Genomic DNA, 23797 nt, shown 5'->3' with positions numbered 1-23797 from the left:
GTGCATAAAAACTACATCAAATGGGTCGTTGGCATATCAAAGATACAACTCACAAAAGGGTTGACCCGATCAAATAATGAATATTCAACAAATTAATCTTTAATAAATTAGCACCCATCAGGCTTTAGTCTCTCTTTGTTCATCCAAAAAGAAAGAAAAAAAAAGAAAGAAAGAAAGAAGCAAACACATTTCTAAGTTGGTAGCAAATGGAGAATAAGTGTGATTATATGCTACTTTTTGTTGTATTCATAAGTTTGGTCATCTGTTTATTAGTAAATGGAAAAAGAAGCATACCAGTAGGAGTGATTCTAGATATGGAAACCAGCGTTGGTAAAATGGGCAGCACTTGCATTTCAATGGCCATACACGATTTCTATGAGAAACACGACAACTACACCACCATGATTCAGCCTTACTTTCGTGATTCCAAACAAGACAACGTCCGAGCTACGTCTGCAGCCATTGACCTCTTGAAAAATGTCCAAGTCGTGGCGATTCTTGGACCCCAGACATCCTCACAAGCAGATTTTGTGATCGATATTGGCAGCACGTCTAAGGTTCCTATTATCTCGCCTGCCACAAGCCCTTCTCTTTCCCCAAAAGACAACATTTACTTTATACGTTCAGCTCACAATTCTTCGTCACAACTCAAAGCGATAGCAGAATTGATTAATAACTTTAGTTGGAGGCAAGTTGTGTTTGTTTATGAAGACGGTGAATATGGAAGAGGCCTTGATCCGTATTTATCTGATGCCATGCTTGATATTAACGTGAGGATTATGTATCGATCTATCATACATCCTTTGGTTTCAGATGACTGGATCCTTCAAGAGCTTTATAAGCTAAAGACAATGCAGACTCGGGTTTTTGTTATTCATGCCTTGCCAGCCTTGGCTTCACGGTTTTTCAAGAAAGTGAATGAAGCAGGAATGATGGAAGAAGGATACGTTTGGATCATAACCGAAGTGCTGATGATCCAATTGCATACGTTGGATTCAACAGATATAGACTCGATGCAAGGAGTACTAGGTGTGAAGTCGTATATTCCCAGGTCAAAGGAGTTGATCGACTTTGAGAAAAGATGGAAAAGGGAATTCCAGAGAAGGAACCCACAAGATGAAGTGACAAAATTAGATATGTTTGGGATATGGGGATACGATTCTGTTTATGGTCTAGCAAGGGCGTTGGAGAAGGTCGGGAATGGGGTTACGAATCTTACTTTTGAACAAGGAGGGCGGGAATCAGCTACGGATTTAGATGCCATTGGTACTTCAGATATGGGATCAAGGCTTCTTCCATTTATCCGAGACTTTAGATTTGATGGGATCAGTGGCGACTTTAATGTTGTTGATGGACAGCTACAATCCTCGGTGTACCAAATAGTGAACATATTTGGGACCGGTGAAAAACATATTGGGTTTTGGACATCTGAATTTGGCCTCTCAAAGAAGCTGGATAATCAAACAAAGGGTCTCAGGGCTATCACATGGCCCGGAGACACTCATGTCCTCCCAAAAGGCTGGGAGATGCCAACTAGCAACGTAAACAAGTTAAGAGTCGGGGTTCCAGCAAAAGGTGGGCCTGTTCAGTTCGTTGATGCTAACACTGACCCCAAAACCGGACAAGTTATAGTCACAGGTTTCTGCGTGGATGTTTTTAATGCAGTTATGGATGCATTACCTTATGCAGTCAAACGCGAATTCATACCTTTTGTTACTCCAGATGGCAAGAGACTAGCAGGAAGTTATAACGATCTTGTTCGCAATCTTTCTGTTGGGGTAATCAAATGGATACTTTGCACAGGTTTTTGAGAATTTATTATACACATTAGAATTGGTTTCTCACATTGATCCTAATTAATGCAACAGAAGTTCGATGCGGTGGCTGGAGATGTTACAATCCTTGCAAAGCGTGCAGATTATGTTGATTTCACATTGCCATACACTGAGGCAGGCATTTCACTGGTTGTTCAAATCAAAGATGAGAGAAAGAGTCCATGGATCTTTCTCAGACCCTTAGATGATAAGCTTTGGGTAACAACAGGATGGTTTTTCTTGTACACAGGATTAGTCATATGGGTTCTCGAGCATCATATAAACATGGAATTCCGAGGGCCCCCTGGTGAACAAATTGGAACGACATTGTGGTTTTCTTTCTCCACTCTCGTTTTTGCCCACAGTAAGTATGTATCATCATAAACACACCACTTCAAATTACTAATTTGGTTGTTAAAGAACTAGAAAATGAATTATGCAGGGGAGAAGTTGATAAGCAACTTATCAAGATTTGTGGTGATCGTGTGGGTGTTTGTGGTGCTCGTGCTGACTTCCAGCTATACAGCAAGTTTGACATCCATGTTAACCGTACAACAACTTCAGCCTGCTTATACTGATATCTATGAGATCATGAAAAGAGGTGATTTAATAGGGTACCAAGATGGTTCGTTTGTCGTTGATACGTTGAAAAAGATGGGTTTCGAGGATAGCAATTTGAGAAACTTGAGCTTTGAGCAATATGACAACGCCCTCCAAACAGGAAGTCAAAACGGAGGAGTTACTGCGATTATGGATGAGATCCCTTATATCAGAGTTTTCTTGGCTAAATACTGTACCAAGTATACCATGACCGGTCCCATCTATAAAACTGCAGGCTTTGGTTTTGTAAGTTTCATTTATTTGATTTCATTTGTTTCATTTCTATTCCATTTCATGCCATTTGACAATGACTCTACTGCCAATACAGGCATTTCCAAAAGGATCACCGCTTGTCCATGATGTTTCTAGAGCAGTCCTGCAAGTGACAGAAAACCAAATAGCGAACATATCCAAACAATGGTTTGGAGACTCATCCAGTTGTGATCAGCAAAATAAGGCCACCTTGACCTCCGATAGGCTATCACTGGATAGCTTTAAGGGTCTTTTTTGCATTACTGCAGCATCATCAACCGCCGCCCTCTTGTTTTTCTTTCACAGGTTCTTGTATCAAAACAGAGAAATAATAGCTTCTCAACATTCAATAACCCAAAAGATTGTTGCTATTGCTAAAACATTCAATGAGTTTAAGGACGAAAAATCCAAAAAGACAAGCGTAGAGGCAGCAGTAACTCAACCAGTTAGTGCAGAGAGCTATAACAATAGTCCAACAGTAAGTGTACACCATCAAGAAGTAGGATCTTTCTCTCCTGGTGAAGATACTTCCACTACTGAACCAGGGACTCCAATTCATGATACAATACAAGAGTTCTCTACGACTCAGGCTCCAGACACCAATGGCATCCACGTTGTAGAAACAACCTCTTATATCTAATGTCCTACTCATGATGATGGTGATACTATTTCCAGACAACCCTCATTAGTATTCTTCATCATCATTTACATAGTACAAGCTTCTATCATAAGAAACTTAATATTTGTTTTTCTCATCTTAGCTTGTTAATATTAATCTAAACAGAGTTAAATTGGTCCATACCATATGTCTAGACTTTAAGAGTACAGTGCACCTGCCTATATATCTGACTTATTAAGGTATATCTGCAGGGGATGATCTAATTATATTAACGTTTCATGATTGAAAAAAAACACAAATAATAAAAAGTATATTCTGATTCTTTATATAAAATCTTTCATTAAAAATGGATTTTATTTCTTACACCTTTTAGTAACAATTACAACTAATAGAAATCTTAACATGTCAGGTTTCAGTTCCGTCTTCTTATCAAGTGATTTTTATTTGTTGCTATGAAAAAACCAAAACATGTCTAAGATAAGTATCGCTGTATGTAAACGGATTTTGACTGCAGTGGTACGATATCCTATTCTTGTAGCAAATGATAAGCGGTTTAAGTCTAGTGTCAAGTATAAAGTAGCTAATTCTACAATAACTCTACTAACTCTAGGATGTATGTGGAACAATTTTTTTTTTTTTTTTTCAAACAGTTTTAACTTTCGTTTAAAATCTCTAGCAAGGACTAGAGATGAAGTTTACAAAATTACGAAAATTGTTACTGTTCTACAGAAGCTTTATATCGTTCTATAATGTGTTGAGATTGTTACAAAGATGCTAACCTATTATATTTTGTTTAAAATGCCATTTAGCTATATGTGTCATCAGCTAGCTAGTTTATTCGTGAAAGATTTACACTGCAGTAAACGACACAATACATAAGTACATAAAGGGCTTAGGTATTGTAAAACAAGTATTAAAGTAGAACAAATAAGACAAGATCTTGATCCTTAGATCATGGTTAAATTGATGCACAAAGATTCACGAAGTAATTGATATGTAACATTCGTAAATTTTGACTCGTTTGACTTCTAATAAACATGAATTAAACGTGCTTATTTGATTATTGGACCATTGACCCGAACGTGTTATATGATTTATTGTTCAAGTTAGTTTAAATAATTTATTTATTTATTGTGAACTAGAAACGTGTATATATTTTAGTCGAAGCTACGTGAACGTATTTATCGGTTTTAAGACGTAATGTGACGTTTAATTTAAATAGAAATGTAAATGGGTGATCCCTGGGTCGACCCATGACCCATGAATCACCACATTTGATCCATGACCCAATCCTATCCAATACCCAATCACCACCCTTGTAACACCCGTCATTTTAAAACATGAATTTCAAAAAAGTTTTGCTAAACAGCGTTTAAAACGTAGCGGAAAATGATCACTTAAAAACCTTCCTATCCGTAACGGATGGTGTCTTTCATAAAATGGTGTTACTAAAGTGCATCATCAAAACAATATAAATGAAATCTAAGTCTTGGCACAAACATAAATGCCATTCATTGTTACATGTATCATAAACGTAGATAATGTAGCCGAAACATAGGCTATGGGAAGTCTAAGCATTCGACAGTCTATGCTAATCCTCCTTTATTTTCTACCCATCTCACGAGCTACACGCATCTCTAGCTCATACCTGCTTATCATGAAGGACACAACATTTTCATAAAAGCAAGTATTAGCTAAGTAAGATACACGCATTTAGATAAAACATTCTTCATTTTACTTTCATGAAACTTCGACATATTTTACTTATCAAAACATAATCACATCACATATCATCCACAACAATCATAGATCAACCCATACTTCCCTATTCCCACATTGCATCACATTTCATTTCATACCAACATATACATCATATCATCATATACTCACATCTTAATTAATATCTTATATCATATCAACATAGACTTACCACTTAGACGTAACTTCATATCATATCTTGACATATAACACATAAACTTGTCACACGTATTCATATTAGCACATGGAGAGTAATTACTTTTAATTGTGCCTATCAACGATTATATCACACATATCAACATATCTTACTTAAATCTCACGTCACATTGTAATCCCACGTCTTAAATTACATGTACATCTTTCTAACATATTCTTATAGTTATCTTAATCAACTTATTCCCACATCTTACATCTTTAATCATTTTACATATTACGCACTAGCTTTACAACTAGTACGATTTCCCATGTCTTAACTTTTAGGAAAGGCAATGCCGTTTCCATAGTATCCCGTTATACTTTTAACATTGGTGGTTTAGTAACTCCACCAAAAATACTAGTCCCACGTAACTATGCCACAAGGAGCCACTCAAGCGACCACGTACGTACTAGCTTGGCATAAACTAGCATGGGTTAAGCTTAACACTTCCCACGTCAATCTCACATATTTAGCTATAGCATTTCCCACGTATTTATATCTTTCTTACTTTTTACACACTAACACTAAGGCTAGAACGGTTTCCCACATCACACATTTACTTTAACATTAGGTACAATCGTTACCTAATTAGTTCCATGTCTACTTTTGCATTTAATCCCACTAACGTGCACAACACATAGCAATTCCTACGTGTATCTAGTGAACTAGACATAACATACTTAAGTCACACATATAAGCCATCACATGTTAACATTAAGGCATATCAACAACATTATCAACATCACAACACATCTTAAAAATATCATAGCAACGTCATTTTATTCATCATACGATATATGCATATACTTACTTCAACTTTAAACGTCATCATATCAACATAAGTCATTTCAACATATATACATTCCCATATAACCTCCCGCATAACCCGGAAAATCCAACACATATAAGATAATCCGATTAAGAAGTTAACTATAGAAAACTACATTTTGGTGTGCCTCTAGCGTGAGAAAAGTCATGTATCTTACCTCAATGGAGTACTCAAAAATCACAATCGAGTTTACCGTGGTTGACAAGTGTTCCCGACAACCTATGATACAATAATAACTGAAATATAAGTCAACTAGACACTTAAACACACCTTAGACCTTTCTCATGTTTGATCTCGTCGAGGAGAAAAGTGATCTCGTCGTGATTGAACTACAGACCCATACTAGCCATATTGATCTCGCCAAAGGGGAAAAGTGCCCTCGCCGAGACTCATGACCAAATCAACAATTTCCATATTTAACCTAATTCGACTCTCATTCGACTTTAACACAACTCCAGGCCTTATGAACATCAAATACTCTTAAAATAAGACCAAAATCACTCATTGAAAACACCAATTGATCCTTGAATCATTTACCATCATCATACAATCGATTAATCACACAAATGACTCGAAATCGATTAACGGATTGCAATTAAACCAACCCAAACCCTAAGACCAGATTTGAATCTAATTAATTGACTCATGACATCCAAAATCAAAGGAAAATCATCTATATTACCTGTAGATGATCAAGAGGATGAGAATTCTTAGTAAAACTTGCCCGAAACACCAATGAACGAAGAGATTTGATGAAGAATTGCTATGGAAAAGGGAAGGGAGTGGCTTGGGGTTTCTTACACACGTATAGAACTGATTTGTGACAATTAGGGACGCCTAATTGCTCCTTAACGTACCCCTGACCATCCTCTCCTAAAATTCCATTTTAGGTCCCTTAACTTCTAAACGTTACTTTCTTAGCTTAACTTTCCTATTGAGAGTCTTAATGATCTAACAAGAACTTAACTTTCAAACTTTACTTTAAGTTAAGATCATTTAACATATCTTTATCATTTAATATTAAACACACAAGCTTTTAATCACGTAATACTATATAGCGCACATAAACTTGAATCTAACGTTGACTAACGGTCAAGTCAATAAGTCAAGTTTGAAAAGTTTGAAAAGTATGCTTGCATGTATGTCTCAATCTCAAGTCCATCAACCATCCAAACCAACCAAACGATATGTACATACACTTAGGAGGATTCTACTTTCAACGGGTTCTTGATGCTTATATATAGGGTCACCCGCAACCTTCCCACCACATCTCAAACCCTTTGAAGGCATAACCGACTTCCATGTATTTATGACTATCCTAAATAATCAGGATATCACAATCATATGTGTAAACCATCGAACAATCAATCAAAGCCATCCATCAATCAGACAATCAATAAATCAAACAAAAAAAATCAAACAATCAATAAGACGTCGATCAAATCAACCAAACAATCAAACAAGCACGTATGTGTACACTTTTCAGCCTGAATCTCAATTGAGTAGGGAGCTACGGAACTCACCTTGATTTCCAAGCAAAACGACAAGTTAATATCGAGCTATAATTGTTCAACGATTGCCACGTGTCCACAACCTAACAATGTACATCACAATACAATCAATTTTAACTTTAACAACCCTAAACGAGTTGGTCTAGTAAGTTCAAGTCAAGTCACAAACCCACAAACGCTTCAATGCCTTTCCCGGGTATGAACAAGACACTTGACTCGACATTTTTAGAAATGTATGAAGATTCTGCCTAAAAGGATTTTACCATGAGAAAGTAGATTCTCTCTCAATTCCAACGATAGGTCATATGACTCGATTGGACTTACGGATCAAAAGTTATAACCGTTTGAAAACTGCCAAGGAAGAAACATGCAGGTGTTGCGCCGCAACTACATGATTGCGCCGCATTAAAAAGTGCAGAAAGTCTAGTTGCGCCGCAACTAGTTGTTGCCCCGCAATGTGCCCAGATCTGCACGAGTTCAGCAAGCCAAAAACGATCCAAACACCCCCAAAACCCCATTTTTGATTTCCAAGATGACCTGTGATGATCCAAAACTCGTTTTTGTGCATTGTTGGACATAATTAAACATAAAGAAACATAACCCACATCTTAGTTTCGGTTCATAATATCAAATCCTTGCTCAAATCCATTTTGACCCATTTCAAACCCTAATTGAACCCTAATTCGTTTTTACCCGATTTGTGACCCAAATTTGCTTGAAATCAACTAGAAACAAGTTAATAAACATAAAATGATGACTATGGGTTGAGTTTAACTTACCAAAATCTTCACCAAGTGCTCAAACCCAAATTTGACCCTAAATGGAAGATTTCTTAAGTTTGAAGAACCAAAATTTTGATATGTTGTTTAGAAGATGATAAGGATAATTATTCTTGTGAAATTTAGCTTAAAACAACCATTTTCGATGCAGTAATTTAAGGAGAAGGAGATGAGTGTTAGTGTGTGTGTGTTCTTGGGAGGGAGGTAGAGAGAAATAGAAGAGTGGGTGAATGAATGGATAGGAGGGAGGATAGGGTGTGAGAGTTGGGTCATGGGTCTTGGGTCATAACCATGGGTTGACCCATCTACACACCTAGTCCATAAATTCATCGTTATGGTGTCACATAATAAGTCGATAATTTGATCCGTTAAGCATCTCACCGGTCATAATGTCCCAAAACAAAAATATTTTCATTAATAATTTAAGTTATTAGTCAAGTCACGTGGAAAGTCAAATGGTCAAAATTGACGGATGTTACACGGACCTTCACGGGCCGGGTCACGGTTCCACTTTTCATGCTTTCGCGGGTCGGGCCGGGTTTCGACCCGTGCACATCCCTAATATTGTCATCATTAGTTTAGGATCAAGTGTAGCATTAAAATCATTCACCAAAACCAATGGTTGATCTTTAACAGAGTTCATGTGCAACACCAGTTTACTCCATGATTCTCTTGTAGGAACCATTCTTTGATTTTGTAAATGAAAGAGCAACGAAATCCTTTCTGAGTTCTGACCATTTACACTCCAACCTATCATAATTCTAGTACCACCTTTACATTCAAAACTATTTGAAACCCAGTTTCATTGACCAAATTTAATTTATTAGCAACTCTAGCCAATTTATTTGTATATAAATCTGTTTCAATAAATAAACAAACACTAATCCTGGTTAGTAAGGTTAACCCCCTAATATTCCAAACAAGCTTTTTTAATGGCATTTTAAAGAATTTGGGATACAGGGGTACCTTCAACCACTATTGGCACCTTCTCATTACTTCCATCATCCAACACCATAAATTGTCCTGTCTCTCCAAGATTAGATCGTAATTCCTCTTTCTCTTTAGCAGGATCCAAACCAAAATCCTCGCACTTTGAGAAATAAAAGCCATAACATGTTCCTTTTGGAACACATGAATCATAAATTCATTATCCCAGTTTTCTTCTCCTTCCTCATCAACTTGATCCAACATAGCTTCAATTCATCCACATTATTGTCTTCTAATACTGAAAAACTTTTTTTTTTTTTGAACGGCAAAATTAAATACTGAAAAATCATTAGATCTATGTCTTGATTTGAATACTTCTAATTGGAACAACTTCTGTCTGTCTATCCAACCATGTCCCTTTTAGGGTTTAGTGTTTACAACATGAGTTAGGTGAACTGTTCATGTATGGGTAGACAATGGCTAGCGCTATACAAGACATCCAAGGTCAAGAATATCTATTTTTGGAGATAAACATAACTTGAGCTGCAGATAGTACTTATGCATACATCAACTATAAAATAACATAAACCATCCAACAAATTGCGCAAACAGATGTAAATTTAATTAGATCGTTGGTTACAACAAAGGACACACGAACCCAAAAAGAAAATAAAAATAATGTTATCAAAATTATAGTTATTACCTGCACCTATATAGGAAAACAGGAGCTTATGATTCCCTAAGAAGGCTGTACTGATGTTGTAGTGAGTTTAAGGGGTTTGGCTTCCTATCAAAGTATATCATCATCAATTTTATTATATCTTTCATGACAATGTCTGATTCTGCACAAAGTCTAGAAAATCTTGATTGGATATTTGACCTTTTTAGTGGGGGCAGCTTTGTGAGTAATTCCTCAATCTCTCGCAGCTTTGAAATAATGCGACAAGTCTTTGTATTCCCTTCCTTCAACTCCACATTCAAATCTTTCCAATAACTTTCGATGTGTGCCATCCTTTCCCTAAAGTACCATGGCCTATTCATCTCAACAAACGCCTTCTCCTGTTCATGGAACTTTGCATTGTTGCTCTTAAACTTCACTCTCTCCACTCGAGCCAACCTGGTCTCACTTTTCGCTTGCCATTGCTCTAGCAGCTCTTGTAACTCTCCCATGAGTTTTTCTGCTGATACGGCATTCCTTATGGCTGTCATTTCCTGTCGTGTTCATAAATCATATAATAAATAAATAACTATATATATATATATATAGGAAAAGTGAATATGAGGCTGTTATGCATCCAACTTAGGTGAAAAACCTCTCACATACTAATTTTTTAATATTTTAAATATATATTTGGGCCCCCATGTTTTTTATGTTTTTGAAAAAAAGTTTGTGAGGGGTTTTTCACCTAACTTAAATGTCTGACAGCCTCATATTTTCTTCCCCTATATATATATATATATGTGTTGGTATTTGTTAAAGTATAATAACTATTCAAGTAAAACAAATAAAACAATCATCCCTTTTTAACCATTGTGCATTATGTTTCGTTACTAATGAACCATGAATTAATTCATTTTGTTTTATCTATGATACATTAGAGTTTTATATACGATCTATGAACCTTTATGCATCGGTTAGTTTTATATCCACGCGCTCTTTGAATATACGTGCATCAATCGTCCCTTTTCTGCTTGTTTTAGAAGAACCTTACCCTAAGTGGGGATGAGGATCCACTTATGAAGTGTTAATTTCGGTGTTATTACAAACCCAAAGCAAACCCTTTCTTATAAATTAAAACACATTTATGATGTGCCTCAAGATAACAATATAGTGTCCTAGTAAAACATACCTTGCGAGAGACCATTGTCAAGGTGGCACTCGGAGAGCTATTCAGGAAATAGTTACTTACTTCCGTTGGCAAAGTAATTACTTGGTTTTGATGCTCCGACTTGTACGAATCTAATGGATAGACTTTCAAATTCCTTAAGCTGGCAAGTGAAGAAGCTTGATGTGAACTTATTTTCACAAATGAGGAAAGATGCTGGAGACAATATTATGAAAGAAAAGAAAAAGATCATTTATAGAGAACATTTATGTGGCAATTTCCTATATAAACAACCTAAATATCAAATCTGCGTAAACAAGTTTTAAAAGTGTTATATTATTTGCATTAAGTTTGTCTTTTGGGTACATATAAATTAGCTCAGGTCTGTTTATTTATTTAACCAAATTGATTTAGTGACTGAATGAATATATAATGTCGGTATAGATTAAGTCGATACAATTAATTATTTTTGGTTTATTAAGTAGAAATATGTATTTTGAGACCTTCATTTAAAGTTGCATGATTATACCTACTTACCAACAGTTTTTCAGGAATGGTTGACAGCGTATATATATATGTATATGATATGCCCATATAAGAATGTGGACAGTAAAATTTATGTAATGCACAATTTAAACATTAAGGAATAAAGAAGAAGACCAATATACCTCCATGATTTCCAAATTAAGCGTAATAGATTTGACGCCGTGCAGCTTTTGAAGCAGGCCAACAATACTCCCAGGATGTAACATCTCTGGATGGTGGACAAGGATATCAACCTTTTCCAAAGAAAGAATGTTATCTTTGAAAAATATTAATGGAGAATAACCTGCATAACTCAGTGAGTTAAGCTCAGGTGCGGATATCGTATAGGTTCCATTATAATCGGTAACTGATAGATTTCTGAGTTGAGGCACAACCAAGTGGACTTTCTTGAAAGCATTATTGTCAATTGTGAGATTAGAAAGTCCACGATGAAAAATACTGAAACAATCTGATCCCATCACTTCGCAACAAATTAGGCTGAGGTTCCTCAAGTTCACGCACTTTGAGAAATGATCAATATTCTGAGAAAATGTGACACACTGAAGATGCAAGGTTGTTATTTCTGGGAGCTCCCAAGTTGATGTAACGAAATGGCGAGATCCAATTAGAGAAAGATGTTTAAGAGACTTGGAAGTAAAGAGAGAAAGAGGGGGTTCAATATCCTTATTCTCAAGCAAACATCTAACATTTAGTTCTTGGACATTATGTGAGAATGCATAATGAATAATGTTTTTAAAAGACACATCCTCAACACTTCCTGAAAAACTGAGCTTGACGGAATAAACTTCACTTTGATTACCCCGCCGTGTCAGAACCTGGGTAACGAATTTTGAGAAGTCAGACAAAGTATGAAAATACTCCGTTGAGAAACTGAGATAGGGCAACGAAGTCCAGATATACCTCCATCTCGATGACAAAGCACTGACTCGGATAGAATGCTTGATGCTAACAAAAGAGAGAATTTTATGGATAAGCTCATCCGGCAAGCTACTTAGTCTATCATCACCTTCTGCATCATCCTTCCTTCTTACTCGTATTAGTTTACGATGTCTACAATCCATTCCTTTTCTTTTGTTCATCTCGTTAGCTAAACTGCAACCAACTTAATTAGTAGAGTGCAAGAAAACGTAAACACAAACTAGTTAGTTTCCAATAACAAAGATTCAATAATTAATAAAGGGACTTTTTTTAGTACGGTAAATCCTGTTGTTTAATTCTAGATAAAAATAATAATAATAATAATGATGCATACGACATGGATCCTTAGAATGATTAAAATAAATCGCACACACACACATACACAGAGAAATCGCACCTCAATGTAAGTATTAAAATAAATCGAAAGTGATTCGTGAGTTAGATAGATGGAATTGAATATAAATTAATACAGATATAACCAAGAAATAGGGTACCTGATGGTTATAATAAATATATGGAGAATTGTGATATACTCGTAGAATTGAAGATGTAGAGTTGAGGGTATATTAGAGAACTTATTTTATTTTTGAACTGTAACATTAGAGAGTTTTAGTTTCTAGTAATTTTTACTCAGATAGAAATACGAGTAGAAGAAGCGTGTAGTTTTTGTTTTTCTTACCCAGGCCAGAACCAAAAAAAAAGAAATACGGGCCGGCAAGCCCTAAACTCGAATTTCATAAAATTCAAACCCGAAGGCCCATACCGCAATTTGGGTCACTTGACAATTGTTTTTTTCAAATTCAAAGAGCGGGTTTCAGGTCACTTTGCACAATCCTACCCATAGTTTTTTTCAAATACATGAGCGTCAAATTTCCTCACTAAATGATCTACGGTCACAAACAGGAATGCAAAATGTTAGTCTGATGGATTTGTTGAAAAGACTTGATCGCTAGAATATTTCATCAATGATCAATAAAAACATGAGTCAACATTAAGTGTGTTGATCCAATGGCCACCAGTGATCATTCATCAGCGACCATGTTTTAAATACGTACTTTTGCAAGAATTAATAAGTCTGACAAATACTTATTTAATACGTGTCACATGTTAAAAAAAAAGTCAATTTCCAAAGTTGTAAGTTAAAAAAAAGCCATTCATACAAAGTGTCACATGTTTACCACCATAAAAGGACAAGTCAACTAATGACATGAAATGTCCATATTTGGAATGCACAATTTGTCTAAGACATCTTACTCTCTTTTTCTTACAATGACCAAGGAACAAAGGAAAGAAGTTAAAAGTTGTTGGTAAAAAGTAAAATATAAGTGATACAAAGACAAAGACAAAGAAGTTAAATGTTAGAACTCTATTATATTTAAGCAAGAGTTTCACAAGGTAAAAGTTAGTATGAACTATCTTGGATAAAATAAGAATACTTTATAAGACTATCCGAAGCAAGGCTTTTTTTTGAAGTCTCTCCTAAGGGCGTCTCGCGACACGTGGCAGCCTAGTTATTAGAGGGCGTTCCATAATTTTTGTAGGAGTATATTAAAGCCCCTCAAGGGACCCACAATTTATATAATTCTATATTTTTAATTAAATAAAACTTTAATTGTTGTGTTGTCATATCCCTAGTGGACAATAAATATGTCATCACGTGAACTAAAAGCTTTTTGCAGTGATTCTCTATTCAACGCGTGTCTCTTGAATCAAGTTGTCAATTTGTGGGTCCTACCTGGGGGTAAGGCACACCTATTTTGCTCCGTCTTAAATTTCACGCCATCCCATAATTTTTTTACCAATAACGCCCCTTGGGCCAATATTCATGGCGTACCATAGCTTTTCAAGGCGTTTCGGAGCTGAAAAGTGGAAAAGAAACGCTTTGCTCCGTTTAGCCTAACAAGCCTAAGGGTCCGTTTTTATTTTTATTTTTTGTCATTAGTGTTAGTGTTGAATATATTAAGTGGCTGAATTTATTAAGGATGTTTGTATGTATTAAGTAAAATATAAATAATTGACAGTTATTTTTATATATTAAGTCAAAAGAGAAACATGAAACCTGACTGAATGATTAAATAGACTTAACTTGTTATTAGAACTAACAAAATGCTAACCACAAAAAATACACTAACAGTTAACAAAATGGAAGAACAAACTTCAATTGAAACTTATTATGACTTCGTGTATTACAAATCTGCTCAAGGAATCAACACACAAAAGGACGGATGAGAGAACCTGTGGTCTTCACTAACCATTGCCTTTTATAAACACACTAGCAACAATCTTCACGGTCTTGGATGTTGATGCGCAGAAGCTTGTCAACATTCCATTGTTGTCGTACATTTGACAACTTAAGCTTTTAGCTTGCCTACCTTGTTCCGTAGCTACTTTGATGAAAGAGAATATGTGTAAACGTTCTTACAAAAACGGTCCATTCTATGAATAGAAATAGGGAGTCATGTGAATGTCTATTAATACTTCATATATAATTATCATCTCAATTAAAATACCTAACCGGATATTTGGAGATGTATTTATACGGATATGCGACAATACTGAGATACATTCTACTCGGATAACCTTAGTCCATGATAATCTCAATCAGGAAATTTAAGTGATATCAAAATAAATAGGCCTATAGTTAATAAAACATCTCAAGTAGATATCATAATAACAGATAGATACATGTAAATCATGACCAGATAGAGTATTACAGATAGTGTATATATTTGTAAATGTATATAGTATTAGTGTATCAAACAACGTATGATAAATAAGTATGCTTAGGTAGGAAGGAGTACACGTCGGGTAAGACATCGGGTACATGGAACCCAATCGGCTACACCACCCCTTGCTTTCGGGTATCGTTCGGCTACGATCAATCGGGCATGAAATCGGCTTAACTAACGGATCGGCGGGTAAGCTTTTCGAACGTTACAAACACGTGGGTCCCCCCCAACGGCTAGTTGACCAGATTTTTTATAAAAAAAAAACCTTCCACATCTATATATACATATATACATAAAACACATATAATCACCATCTTCCATATTTCTTCCATTCACCTAAATAATCACCACCCCACCTTGAAAATGTCTTTCATATCTTCCGAATCGCGGGCTGTCGTTGTGGAATCGGGTTCGTCATCCGAGACAGATGTTCACTTTTTGCAAAACGCGGTTCAATAGATGGACGACACGGCAAACTCTAACGACGTTCAACACCATAGATACGTCAATCGAGAACGTGAAGTCGGTCATCAAATACTACTAAATGATTGGTTTGTTAAAAAACCAAAATACGACGATGCTTACTTTCGAAAAAAGTATCGTATGGAGAAAACCATGTTTTTAAAAATTGTCGACGACATCCATGCAAATTTTCCATATTTTCAAGAGGGGTTTGATGCGCGTAGGAGAAGAAGCTTTAGGACGATCCAAAAAGTGTGCACGGCGGTACGTCAATTCGCTACGAGCAATCCGCCCGACGAGTACGATGAGTACTTGCATATGGCCGCTCGAACCGGGCGCGAGTCTCTTGACCATTTTTGTGCCGCCATCATTAAGTTGTATGGTCGAGAGTACTTACGTAGGCCTACTCAACACGACGTTGCTCGCATTTTCGAGGCACACGAACAACACCATCACATGCCGGGGTTGCTTGGTAGCATCGATTGTACACACGTCGAGTGGTTAAATTGTCCTAGACACTTGAGAGGACAATATACGAGAGGCGACCATGGCGTTCCCACTATTATGCTTGAGATCACCGCTTCTCAAGATACGTGGATTTGGCATGCTTATTTTGGTGCTGCCGGTTCAAACAACGACATAAACGTGTTGAACCAATCCGACTTGTATCTCACAGAGCGAAATGGCACGGCCCCGGATACTTCATTCGTCGTTAATGGTCGAGAGTACAAACGCGGTTATTATCTAACCGACGGCATCTACAGCAAGTACTCGACGTTTGTAAAAGCATACCCATATCCTACTGACCCGAAGGAGAAAAGATTCAAGAGCTACAAGAGGCGGCGAGGAAAGACGTGGAGCGTGAATTTGGGATTCTAAAAGGGAAATGGAAAATTCTTAGGCGTCCTCTTCGACCCATGATCAAAGACAAGATCGCGCAGTATGTTTACGCGGCTTGTATTTTACACAACATGATTATAAAAGGCGATGGCAGAGCAATCTCACCGGTTCACATAATGGACCCGCCGGTCCAACCGGTGTTCGACGATAGCGTCTTAGGTGAGCTACTAAACGAAGACATCCATCATCGTCTTCGTTATGACCTCACCGAACATGTGTGGGCTCAAGACTTGGCATTTCTCGACGATTAGTTTTTTCCCTTAATAATTGTAGTCTTTTTATTTTTATGTATGTTTTTTTTTCCGTTTATTATGTATTGTTTTTTTATGTGTTGTGTAATGTTTGTTTAAGTTTTAAATAAAATGTTTTAAGTTAATAATATATTTATGTAGGAAAAAAAAATTGAAAAGAAATTGAATTTAGGTAAGAATTGGGTATGTGTTGTCAGTGATTTGGGTAAGAATTGGGTAGAATTAGGTAGTTATGAGTTGAAAGGTTTTGATTGGAAGATGATTTGGGTAAAATTGGGTATCAAAAAAGAGTACTCACTTAACCCATGCCCATACAAGGCCTAAGTATCTCCAAATAATATATATGTTAGTACACAGATGCATACAAATATATCATGACCAAATATTAGAGTATAAATGCTTAACATTGCAAGTACAAGTGCTCAACATGACAACATTATAAGTATAAGTATGCATTCAGATATAATAATTCAGTGTGCGTGTATGACAATCATTGCTAATCCCTGACCACAAAAATCAGATACTAGGCAACCAAAATTTATGTGTGAGTGAGCGCCACAAGCGAGGGTTAATATGCATAAGTTTTCTTTGCAATACCTCCTCCATTTTTTCCTAATCTCTAAAAATATTTTTAACAAAGTACCAATGCTGGATTCTTGTCAATTTCGTACTAAAAAACTTATTGTCCTATTGCATCTTGGGTACACATCTTACCGTAATTATAGTTGGATTGATTTTGCATTAAGGTGTCAAATCCATACAATTTACATGCCTTTCATGTAAGATATGAATTACAGGAATTCAATGCAGATAAAAACAAAACAAGAAAAAAAAAACAAAAGAATTTCATTCATAGTTTCGAAAGATATTTGACCTGTTTAAGTTTACATACATAAGATACGGACAGATCAAAGAATTTCATTCATAGTTTCGAAAGATATTTGAACTGTTTAAGTTTACATACATACGATACGTGCAGATCATCTATAGTTATAACGTCATTCCAATCGCCACTAAGGCACTAACTCTTTATCCATCAAAGATATATCCCATTTTTGTGTTAATTTACCGTTCTGCTTTTTAGAACCACCGGGATAGTAGTATAATCTATAGAAGCATTCAAAATCTTAAGGTTTCCATGGAGCTGGTGGTGGTGGTGGAGTGGGAAACATTGGTGGCACTGCCGAAAAAATCGTGTTTTTATCAATCTTTGTCGTTCTGTCACCTGAAAGGGCAACCAGGGCTGCAACTAAACCAGCATTTCCAGCTAAAGTTGGCTCTGTATAATTGTAGTTTGTGCGCACATCATGGAAACCATCACGCCTGTCTGGCCCTGCAACCATTGCCCCGGTGATAACGTGGGGGTTTGGTTTTTTGGAGTCCCTCCATTTATACCCTCCTTTACAGTTATACCTGATTTTATTCTTGGGTATTGATGCACCTCTATGGTGGACATGCTTTGGGTAGTGATCACCATAACCCACAACATAACTCATCTTTCTTGGGTTCTTACCAAGAATGTAGTCAATCTGCATGATAAACAAGCACGTCTATTGATAGCTTTACTCTGGAGCAATGATTGTAATTACAAGAAAGTTAAATGGTTCTATAGGTGGGACGGATTTGGTAATGCTCAAAATGGGTTTTAGCTGAAACACGACACTTTTAACTAATAGGGTTGAATGGGTTGGCTCATGTATACTTGCGATACACTAAATTTTAATATAAACACTCAATGTGTTCATGTTTAATGAAATAAATGTCAAACTTCAGAGCCAACAAAAACAGGCCATGCCAGGCTGGGTTGTGCTGATATTTATGTATAAAATAATATGTTAATATGTCTACAAAAAGAGAACATATGTCAATAATCCAAATCTTAATAGTAAACTATCTGGGAACAGATTTGTGCAAACTTTGACCCATGGACCCTTGCCCTTGTTTTGACCCGTTTGAAATAAACACAACCCATATTGACCCAAGTAAAAGTTAACCGGTAGAAATTGACTTATTAGAAAAACTATACCTGAGTTTCTGCAAATTTACGCAGCTCGTTGGTCGAATAGAAATTGGGTCCACAATACCACCCGGGAGTGTCAGCAGCATCAAGATAGTCACTATAAAGGGTAGCCAAGAATGCTGCATTGACAACATACTGCAGAGGCTGGGGTCTACCGTGGTTTAATTGGATCAATCCACCTGCAACAGAAGAGCTTTAACATTATACATTCATCAAAAAAAAGAAGGGTTCAGAAACTCAAGAAAGGTGCACGGTTGAGATAGACATGGCAAAATGAACAGATCAGAAGGTACAAGTGGATTTGGGTTAAAATGGGTAAGTTTCGTCGCGTCGAGTTGGCCCAAAGAATATATATATATATATATTTAATAATAACTAGTGCATCAAATATGATTACAGGATCAACATTATTTTAGAACTTTTTAAATATAAATGACATAGGAGGTTTTATGCATTAAAATAAAAACTTGGTAGACTTCCGCCTAGATTCTTTTTAGAAAAATTGTGTTTATCCATTAAAGATAAAATAAAATAAGAATAATAATAATAAAAGGGGAAAAAAGACCCAAATCATAAGTAAAAGGTTTGAAATTGCCACCTCTAGTAGGTGGTGACGGTGTATATGTGGGGCTGTGGGAGACGGGGGTTGGTAAGAATACGGAACAGTTTGTTACCTCTTGTTCTGTTGAAACTATTGAAGTATGGAAGGTAGGAGCACATGATGATGCTTGTTTGGTTGTGAAATGTTTTCAATGTTTCTTCATATGGATAACCAGGGCTAAGAAACAATCTCAATCTTGTGAGTAGTACCTAAAACAGAATAACGATATTAATATAAGAAGATACTCGAAAGAGTATCAAAAGTGTCTAATATTATAACTTTATTTCCTATCTAATTAAAAAACTGATCAACTTACTTGAGCTCCAGTAAGCTTATTGTCCCAGCTAAGAACACCGTAGTCAGGCCCACCCCAGAAAGCACCGGCATGTTTAGCGAGTTTGGGGTGACTAGCAAGGTAAAGATAAGACTGGTTACCCGTTGCATAATACATCCAAGCTCCACCCCAGACAAACTCGTCCCAATACATAGTGGAGTTATAAAATGTTGCAGCATCTGATCCACCAGCACTATATGATCCACGTTGATCCCTAGCAAACTTCCAAAGAGTTGCAGCACCATGCACAAGTTTCTTGGAATAAACCTTATTGTCCTTGAAAACAATGGATGCGGAAGCTAAAGCAGCAGCCATCTCTGCAGCAAGGTCTGAGCAACTAGAGCATTCAGTTACAGGGCGAGGGTAATCAATGTCCTCAGGTCGCATCCAACAAGTATGATCATTGGGATCACCTGTTCCACCTGAAGTATCACCTTTTCCAACCTGTCAATGGCAAAAAACAAAACCACATGCTTAAAATGGTACTTTCCTGTCATTTAACACCTGTCAACAGTAACGATTATCCAAAATTAAGTCCGTACAGAGTGTTTCATTGTTTATCAAGTCCGGTAAGACTGTAAGAGAATTTAAATCATTCCAGTCGTCGACTAATTCAGCCCTAGATCATACTTTATTAAGCGCTAAATCATAGTTTCACCATTAAAGCATATAAAAACTTGAAAGGAAACCTCCAATTAGATACATTCAGGCCTTTAATTTATTAGTTGTAAATCATACTGTCAACAAATCCATGATACTTACAGAAAAGGGCCGTAATCCATAAACGAACAACATTTTTCCCGCCCACCACTAAAATGGTTGATTTTACTCAATTACTTTTACTCTATTGAACTTTCTTCTCCTTTGGTGAAGGGTAAATAGGTCAAAATGTCAAATTAACCACTTTAGTGGTGTACGGCAAAAAGTTGATGGTGTACGAATCACCACCCATATAAAAAGTTGAAAGATGTGTTACCAGGTCTACTTATTTGAATAGTTGAGGCCTCAGATTCATAACTGTTCTGTTAAACAGATCCGTCATAATAGCAGATTCTTAATATCTATCCAAAGGGCAAAAATTTTGAAATGACAATAAGTCTAGTTATCTACCTGAGCTACAATCTGGTTTATGGTATCTGCGGTAGAATTGAAGGTCTTGAGGAAGTAATCAGTTCCCCATTTAATAATCTCTTTAACATGATTGAGCTCTCCTGCCGCTTCATATTTAGCACTGTATTCAATCACACTCCAACTCAACATTGTCATGGCAAAAGCTTTAGGGAAATGGAACTTTATTGCATCTCCAGCATCATAATATCCGCCCACTAGATCTTTCAATACGGCTCCAGATTTGTCTGCCTTTCCATCATTCAAACAAGAGTTACCCCTCCATGAAATATTATTATGCTTCGGGAGCCTTCCAGCTGCACAAGCACAAATTTGTAAAGCAAGATAGCCCAAACATATAATTATATACCATCTAATTTGAGGATAATCAATGAACTAGCAGAATCTGTTTATTTCTTTTATTAGTTACAAACCAGTGAACTACAAAATCCAAACACGCCCTTTCAACGTAACAATACTTCTAAGAAGATGTACTGTAGTAATTTGGAAGTAGATAAACTTCAAAAAGCACTCATCTTTTACACATTTTCGCAAAAAATACCAAGAAAACATTAACAATTTACAATTCACATAAATTATTAGGAACATCAACAAAAAAATGAATTCTTTACATCCAAAACCTCAGCATATCACATTTATTCTGCAAGGATCGACCTTATAAAGAAAAGAGTGCAAACAATTTTTGTGCTAACATGTCTCTAATGCCCTTTTTTTACGCTTTGATACACTATCAAGGTGTAAAACTATCTAATAAATATCCGCAATAGAGCAAAAAAAAAAGTAACTCTCAATGCCGTCTTCCGCAATAGAGCCTTTAACAATAATATTACAAAATTTACCCTCTCTCATATTGGCCTTGGGACTAATGGGGACCGATAATTGATCAGTTATCAATTTACACACACATACATAAGTATAAATATATAAATATACATATACATATACATAATGGTAAGTAAACAAAAGAAAGAAAGATATATAAGAAACATCAAAAAGCTTACATTTTTGGGCATTAAAAAACAAGAGAGCTTTCTGAAGAGCCTGGGTATAATTATCGGGTTTCGGCGTATGTTTATGATCTTTGGGGACAGTTTTGACAATCAAAGTAACAAGACCAGCAATAAAACCAGCAGCCAAAAGGATGCCAACAGTCCAAACAAAGATCTTTCTAGAAACAACAATACAACCAAGATCCACATATCTTTTCTTTTTCTGTTCCCTTGGACCCAACAGCCAGCTCTGTTGTGTCTCGTCTAATCTTTGAGACAGAGCAGCCTTGTCGAAATCATTCATGTGTCTGCTTCTGTCATCATCTGTTGTTGCTGAATCTGCTGTGTGTATTTCTAATGGGCCGCCCCATGGATCTCTGCCGTACATACTCATTTTTTGGGGCAAAATGGGTGGGTTGGGTAAGGGTTTGTGATTTGATTTGGTTTTGATTGGATTGGGAATGGAAGTGAAGGTAGATAGAGATAGAGAGAGTAAAGTGAAGTGGTGATTTAATGGAGTGTCTGTATGGGGTTTTGCTGTTTTTATTCCCTTTTTCCTTTATTTAATAATATATAAAAATAATATAAATACTTATACTTGCACTTCTGTCTTGGACAGTGATAGTATAATTGTCTTTTTCTTTTTTGTTTATAACTTAATTATATTCATGGTGTGTTTTGGGCTTATCCAGCAGTTTTCATGTCTTAGGTTTAGCTTTTACAAATTTTAATATTTTTAAATGTAGCAAATTCTAACCATTCATTTGTTTAAATAAATACTTATACCCTTTTATACCCAAGTTCTTTAAAATTAGTTATTCCATCTAATAAATTTTAAATATATATACATATAAATTATATATATATAAGTGGGTATTCGACATTAGAGAACATTTCAACGTATAATGGTGAAGTCATGCATGTACTCTAGAATATAGCCGTTGCAGATAATTCAGAGGAAAAACTTATAGACTTGTCACCCCTAAAAATATAATATTTTTACTTAACACCCCTTAAATATTTTCACCTACACTAGTCCATTAACATTAAGTCATTAATGATTATATATATTATCAATGTTTTATCTTTTAAAATATCTTAATTAACCTATTACATCAATTATTTACACCTCTCTACACCTCATCTACCACCACCAGTTTCCTATATCACCATATCATCGTTGCCACGATCATCGTCATATCGCACGGGTAACGTGTTAGTTTACACTTAAAATCTTTTAATAGAAAAAAATATTGTGACAATTTAAAGAACATATATGAATATTTTCAACCATTTTGTGATAAGGTGGTTAAACTTGTGCATTAAGGATCATCCCATTTATCCTTTGCCCAATTATGGACCCAACCCACATAAATGCTTTGCTTTGTAATCCATCAAACAATATGCCCGTTGCTTTCTATTATTGACTTGACACTATTGATTAATTGATTAAACCATTAGCCAGGTTGTTTCCTCCTCCAATAATGTTCAAGAACACGTATTTTCAAATTGATAATATCATCAATCTTCATAAATTCCATAACCTAATCCACTTACTCCATTAGTTTTAACGGTTTAAGTGGAGTTTCACGTTTGGTTTATAAGTTCTCAAAGGACCGACAAATGATTTTTAAAGGCCATGTATGAGATCATAAAATGGGACCCATATAACGAACAAGTTACAATAGTCAATAGTTGCTATAAGAATTTATGACTTGTATTCATGATTTCATTCAGATTCTCACAATAGAAAGTTGATTAGAAAAAATTGTTATAAATAGAAAAAAGCTATCCTTTTTGAGTTTTTC

The 23797-nt window shown here is 35.9% G+C and overlaps 4 protein-coding genes across 4 annotated transcripts; 2 read left to right on the top strand and 2 right to left on the bottom strand.

The window, feature by feature from the left end:
* Positions 1-341: 341 nt before the first annotated feature.
* Positions 342-3458, top strand: LOC122598366 (glutamate receptor 2.8-like). Its single transcript, XM_043770957.1, has 4 exons — positions 342-1778; positions 1869-2178; positions 2257-2660; positions 2743-3458. Exons 1-4 carry the CDS (start codon positions 357-359, stop codon positions 3304-3306), a joined length of 2700 nt encoding a protein of 899 aa, XP_043626892.1. The 5' UTR covers positions 342-356; the 3' UTR covers positions 3307-3458.
* A 5840-nt stretch (positions 3459-9298) lies between these two features.
* Positions 9299-12718, bottom strand: LOC122596828 (F-box/FBD/LRR-repeat protein At1g16930-like). Its single transcript, XM_043769478.1, has 4 exons — positions 11780-12718; positions 11136-11327; positions 10117-10497; positions 9299-9448 (listed from the first exon to the last, which is right to left on the bottom strand). The coding sequence occupies exons 1-4, from the start codon at positions 12716-12718 to the stop codon at positions 9299-9301; spliced, it is 1662 nt and encodes a 553-aa protein (XP_043625413.1).
* Positions 12719-15763: 3045 nt separating this feature from the next.
* LOC122596827 lies at positions 15764-16645 on the top strand. The gene has a single exon (XM_043769477.1). The coding sequence runs from the start codon at positions 15764-15766 to the stop codon at positions 16643-16645; it is 882 nt and encodes a 293-aa protein (XP_043625412.1).
* Positions 16646-17749: 1104 nt separating this feature from the next.
* Positions 17750-22515, bottom strand: LOC122595320 (endoglucanase 25-like). The gene is made up of 6 exons (XM_043767664.1): positions 22002-22515; positions 20983-21296; positions 19855-20316; positions 19612-19747; positions 18944-19116; positions 17750-18446 (listed from the first exon to the last, which is right to left on the bottom strand). The coding sequence occupies exons 1-6, from the start codon at positions 22381-22383 to the stop codon at positions 18045-18047; spliced, it is 1869 nt and encodes a 622-aa protein (XP_043623599.1). The 5' UTR covers positions 22384-22515; the 3' UTR covers positions 17750-18044.
* Between the last annotated feature and the right edge of the window lie 1282 nt (positions 22516-23797).

Source organism: Erigeron canadensis, chromosome 4, assembly GCF_010389155.1.
Source record: "Erigeron canadensis isolate Cc75 chromosome 4, C_canadensis_v1, whole genome shotgun sequence".
Taxonomy (NCBI): Eukaryota; Viridiplantae; Streptophyta; class Magnoliopsida; order Asterales; family Asteraceae; genus Erigeron; species Erigeron canadensis.
Note: the sequence above shows the minus strand (reverse complement) of the source record. Positions and strands in the feature narration are given on the sequence as shown.